General features: G+C 54.5%; 1 protein-coding gene across 1 annotated transcript in view; it reads right to left on the bottom strand.

Annotated features, from left to right (window-relative positions):
- Positions 1-85: 85 nt before the first annotated feature.
- The window catches only part of LOC121356315 (formin-like protein 3), a gene marked incomplete at its 3' end in the record, with an annotated part of 9446 nt that continues 3387 nt past the window's right edge, over positions 86-6144 (bottom strand). Inside the window, exons 5-12 of the mRNA XM_041472571.1 lie at positions 5075-5158; positions 4575-4727; positions 3718-3826; positions 3563-3639; positions 3363-3478; positions 2859-3008; positions 2146-2270; positions 86-355 (exon numbers count right to left, since the gene is read on the bottom strand). Coding sequence (XP_041328505.1) covers positions 86-355; positions 2146-2270; positions 2859-3008; positions 3363-3478; positions 3563-3639; positions 3718-3826; positions 4575-4727; positions 5075-5158 — 1084 coding nt within the window. The remainder of the gene's footprint in view (positions 356-2145; positions 2271-2858; positions 3009-3362; positions 3479-3562; positions 3640-3717; positions 3827-4574; positions 4728-5074; positions 5159-6144) is intronic.

The raw sequence follows: 6144 nt of genomic DNA, 5'->3' as shown, positions 1-6144 counted from the left end.
AGCCAGACCTGTCCCCTGTCCCAGCTAACCCCTGTACACCTTTCCTGGCCCCTCTGCACCCCAACCAGCCCCCTTGAACCCCAACCAGCCCCCTTGCACCCCATTCCTGACCCTCCGTGCCCCATTTCTGGCCCCCCCGGCTCAGCCCATACGTGTGGATGGCCCGGCAGATCTCGTCGGCGCTGCGCCCGGCCTTGCGCAGGGTGATGGCCAAGTTCTTGGCACGGTTGGCCTCCAGCAGGGTCACCTTGGTGGCCACTTTCTGCGCCGCCTTGCTCTTGGCACACACCAGGTCCAGCGCCGGGCCCTGCGCCTTGGTCTTGAACAGCTCCTCGAAGCGCTCCAGGTCCAGGTCCTGGGGGGATGAGGGGGGTCAGGATTGGGGCTGGGGGTGCCCACACGGGGAGGGGTATGGGATTCACCCCCGTGGCAGGGAGAAATGATGAGGAGGACTCCATAGTATCATAAGGCTAATTAATTGCTTTGTTATACTGTATTATTCTATACGATGTTACTATATTACTATTGTACTACATTCTATGCTATATTCCATACTATATTGCTATTATTATACTATATTATATTATTCTGAACTGTATTATTCTATACTCTATTACTCTATTACTATTATACTATATTCTATACTATAGCCTATATTATATTACTATTATTATTATACTATATTATATTATTCTATACTCTATTACTCGATCATTCTATACTGTATTACAATATTATTATATACCATATATATTAGTATATTATATACTATATTACTATACTATATTACGTGTTATAATATACTGTATTATAGTATATTCTATGCTATATTACAGTATATTATTCTATACTATATTATTCTATACGATGTTACTATATTATTATTAAACTATATTCTATGCTATATTCTATACTATATTACTATTATTATATTATATTATATTATATTATATTATATTATATTATATTATATTATATTATATTATATTATATTATATTATATTATATTATATTATATTATATTATATTATTCTATACTATATTACTATATTATTATATACTATATATATTAATATATTATGCATTATATTACTATACTATATTACATATTGTAATATACAATATTATAGTATATTCTATACTATATTACAGTATATTATTCTGTACTATATTCTAAACTATATTACTATTATACTATATTCTATGCTATAGTGTCTACTATATTACTATTATTATACTATATTATATTACTTTATACTATATTACTATATTATTCTATACCATATATATTAGTATTTTATATACTATATTACTATACTATATTACATATTATAATATACTATATTATAGTATATTCTATGCTATATTACAGAATATTGTTCTATACTATATTACTATATTACTATTATACTATATTCTATACTATATTACTATTATAGTATATTCTATGCTATATTCTATACTATATTACTATTATTATACTATATTATTTTATACTATATTTTTCTATACTACATTACTATATATATACTATATATATTAGTATATTATACACTATATTACTATACTATATTACTATATTATTCTATACTGTATTACTCTATTATTCTATACTATATATATTAGTATATTTATACTACATTACTATACTATATTCCATATTATACTATATTATAGTATATTCTATACTATATTACTATATTACTATATTATTCTATACTGTATTACTCTATTATTCTATACTATATATATTAGTATATTCTATACTATATTACAGTATATTATTCTATACTATATTACACTACATCTAAACTGAATCTGCCAAGCACTCAACTCCACTGCACAGAATCTCCTGACTGTCAGCCAAGTCCCGACACACACACCTGGATTCAACTGGTCAATTAATCAAATTGACCAGAATAATTGATCAAATAACCAGAATCCAATTACCAATTCCCTTCAGGTAAACAATCTTCCGCAATGCATTCCACTTGTGAGCAACAAAGAGGAGCAGCAACTGAGATAAGAATTGTTCTTTCTTTCTCTGAGGTTCACAGAATGTGAATCCCAGAAATACCCTTGGGAAGTTGTGCCTTGCTTTTCTCTGTGAAGAGAAATGCAGCCACAGAGGGCTCGTGGGCTCACCTCCAGCACCCTCTCATCGTCCAGCTCGCTGAACACCGTCCCGCTGATCTGGCTGGGCTTCAGCGCTGTCCAGTTGAACACAGGCAACCGGAACTTGGTCTTGATGGGCTTCTTGATCCGGATGGCTGCCGGAGGGGTGGGAGCCAGCTCAGCACCCCCAGGCATGGGGACATGTCCTGTGCCCACCCTGAGCCACCTGAGCCTGGTGTCATCAACCCCTGGGCCACCCAAGCCCCGTGCTGGGGTCCCTGAGTGGGTGTTCCTTGAGGACTGCAAGCCCAGCACCCTGGTGCCTGCAACCCTTCCCTACCCCTTGTCCCTGTCCCCACAGTTTGTCCTCCCTGTCCACACAGTCCCTACACCATCCCTGTCCCCATGGTCCCCACACCCTCCCTGTCCCTGTCCCCACAGTCCCTACACCATCCCTGTCCACATGGTCCCCACACCCCCTCTGTTCCCTGTCCCTGTCCCCACAGTTCCTACACCATCCCTGTCCCCATGGTCCCCACATCTTCCCTTGTCCCTGTCCCTGTCCCTGTCCACACAGTCCCTACCATTCCTGCCCCCATGGTCCCCACATCCTCCTGTCCCCACTGTCCCTGTCCCCACTGTCCCTGCACTGTCCCAGTCCCCACGTCCTCCCTGTTCCCTGTCCTTACAGTGCCCACACCCTCCCTGTCCCCGTCCCGTGGTCCCCCCTCATCCCCACGTACCTGAGAGCCCCACGGTGAGGGCGATGGAGGGTGAAGCCCCGGGCAGCGGCGGGGCCGGGGGACACTTCCCTGTGGAGCCATCAGAGGGGGGTGAGACCCCAATTCTGGAGACCACCCAGCCTCGGGAGCAGCCGAGCACCAGGGAGCTCCCTGTCTGGAGCCCTCCCACCCCTGGGGACACCCAGCTCTGCCTCGCCCCATTTTTGGGTGTCCCGGGGGCTTCCCCTCCTCACCTGGGGGTGTTCCTCATCCCAGATTGCTCCTGGGGTCCCTTGTGGCCCCATCCCAGACTTCTTTTGGTGTTTCTCCCAACCCAGATTGCTCTTGGGGACCCTGGTGCCCCCATCCCAGCCTTCTCTTGGGCTTTCTCTCATCCCAGATTGCTCCTGGGGTCCCCAGTTCCTCCATTGCCGGGGTCCTGCTCCCCAGTCCCAGCCTGATTCTGGTGCCCCCATTCCCCCCATCCCAGCCTGGTCCTTTCTCTCTCCATTCCCCCCTCCCAGCCCTGTTCCCACTCCCCTTGTACCTCCTTGAAGTTGTCGAAGGCCGCAAGGATGATCTCGTGGCCGCCCCTCACCAGGCAGACAGCCGCCAGCAGCTCCAGCACCAGCGCCTTCATCCTGGCCACAGTGTCACCATCACCATCAGTGTCACCCCCTGCCAGCTCCAGGACCCCTGTCCCACCCTGCCAGACCCTCCCTTACCTCGGGTTCTTGTTGTTGAGGCTCAGGGCGATCTCATTGACAGCGTGGGGGTGAGACATGACCAGGTTGAAGCCGTACTGTGGGCACGGAGTAAAAACAGCGTCAGCCGTGGTGGCAGTGCTGACAACGGTGTCCCCACCGTGGGGTGACAGTACCTGGTAGTTCATGATGGCCCGAAGACACATGATGCAGAGGTGGACGTCATCCTTCTGGCTCACCAGGCGTGAGTTTTTCAGTGCCCTGCGGCTGGGCAGCGTGCCATAGCTGCAGGACAGGGCACACAGTGAGAGGGATTGTCACCTGCTGGTGCTGCACCGATGGGGGGAACGGAGGGACAGCTTGGGGACAGCGTTGGACAGTGTGGGACAGCCGGGATTTCGGAGGGGCAAAGGCAGAGAGAGGGCGACAGGGACAGTGCGGAGGCGGAGCAAAGCCACGGCGAGCACGGGGCTGGCCCCGCACAGCCGGTACTTACCCGGCCGGCGGGCGAGCGGCGAGGTGGGCACGGAGGAGAGAGAGAGAGAGCACAGCCAGAGAGGGGCACCCCGGCCCTGGAAGCAGAAACGGGGTGCATTACCCCGGGGCGCGGGGGCAGAGCCAGAGCAGGGTGAGCGGAGCCGCGGGGGCAGAGGACAGGCAGGATGGCAGCGGTGAGACAGCGATGGCAGTGCCAGGGCTGCACGGGCCGTGGAGCTGACATGACACGCGAGGCAGAACGGGATGTGGCACACGTGGCATGTACCATGGCACAGCCTGAGCTCCAGGCACTGCGTTTGTGCCATGCAGGTGATGGGACAGGGCGGCAAGTGGCACCGGGCATGATGGCACAAGCCACGGCAGGACAGTGCTTGGCATGGCACACACTATGGCACGCTGTCACACACCATGGCACGCTGGCACACAGCACAGCACGCAGCAAGCAGCAGCACTGTGGCCAGCCAGAGCCCTGCAGCAGGACGTACCACCATGGCAGGATGTCCCCCCTCGGTGGGACATCCCCCCGGGCACGTACCGTAGGGCGGTCTGGCGGGCAGAGCGGGCCAGGCTGCTGGTGAAGGGGGCGGGCAGGGCGCTGGGGTGCTGCAGATCCTCGATGGACCTGCTCCAGGAGCGCAGCTTCTCCAGTGCGCCATCCTCGCCGCCTTCCAGGCCCTCAAAATCCAACCTGGTGGGGGGACACACGGGCAGCGGGGGGGCACACTGATTTGGTGGGGGGCACATGGCTCTGGCGGGGATGCAAGCACCGAGGTAGGTGGCCAGTGGGTGGTTGCAGGGTGGGGAGAGGCACGAGCGTGGCTCTGGAATTCCCAGAGCAGGCAGGGAGGGTCTGAAAGTGCCGCATCCCTGGGGAGCCCGATGCACAGGTCCCTCCCTGCCTCAGGGACGATAAGGGACCGAGCAGTATCAGGCGTTGGCAGCAGGGAGCTGCCACAGCCACCAGCAACTTCCACGCTCCCCAAGGACTCCCTGGACCCCCCCCCCCATCACCCAGGGACCCCCGACCCCACTCACATGACGGCGCACTGGGCGAAGGACAGGTAGTTCACCAGCACGTCCAGCCCCTTGTTCTCATCATTGAGGAACTCCCGCACCCACCTGCGGCACCAGGTACCCATCAGAGCCCGCAGGAGCCGGGGATCCCCCCGGCACAACCCCCTCCAACACGGAGCCCCCTGTCCTGGCACAGGGACGGTGGGGGCACTGCCGTGCTGGGCGCAGCCCCTCCGCTATCAGCGGTGCCAGCGCCAGCGCGGGGTTATCGGAGCAGCGCAGGGCAGGGAGGGCTCGGTGTGGGCGGCAAACGGGGCTTGGTGCTGGGGCTGCAGCCCCGTCCCCACCCTGGGAACCTCGCGGGGATGCCCCGACCCTTGGGAGGGTCTTTGTGAGGTGCTGTGTGTGGGAGTACACGGGGTGGGGGATTCACTCAGCAGCACCGGGGGTCCCCAGGCCAGCCCACCGCCGTGCGTCAGGGAGCCACGGGGGCAGCGGCCGCCCCTTTCCTGCCGCCGCCAGCCCCTCGCCTCAGCCCGTTTCCTGTCTCCGGCTGCTGCTATTTTGGGTCCGTGGGCAGGGACGAGCGGGGCCGGCGGCGGGGAACAGCCGGCACGTGCACGAGCCGCCCCGGGCACGACTGTACCACCGGGAACCCGACGCTGATGTCCCCAACACCCCCGGGACGGTCCCGTCCTGCCCGACCCCCCCCCCGCCCCCCCGCCCCCCGCGGCTCCGGGGCATCCCGGGGCGGGTCGGGGTGTCACCGGCTCGGGGACTGTGCCGACCGAGCCCTCCGGTCTGTCGGGAGGAGCCGGCCAGGATCTGGCCACGCTGCCTCGTTCAGGGCGTCATCGCCGGCCCATCCGCCCCGGCATCCGCCCCCGGGACCTGCCCGCGGGCCGGGGCAGGAACCGGCCCAGTTCCTGCAGCGCCTCCGGCTTCCCCTGCAGCTGTGCGGGGCTGGTGACAGCGCCCTGCGGTCCCCCCGGGACCCCGAGCACCATCCGGAACTCTGTACCGCACTCCACGGCCCTGCTCCCCCAGCCTGGACCACATAATCCCTCCCCAGGACCCCCCACCCCCCCCCC

Source organism: Pyrgilauda ruficollis, unplaced genomic scaffold (genome assembly GCF_017590135.1).
Source record: "Pyrgilauda ruficollis isolate IOZ18807 unplaced genomic scaffold, ASM1759013v1 scaffold293, whole genome shotgun sequence".
NCBI lineage: Eukaryota > Metazoa > Chordata > Aves > Passeriformes > Passeridae > Pyrgilauda > Pyrgilauda ruficollis.
This window is presented reverse-complemented; position numbering and strand designations above follow the sequence as displayed.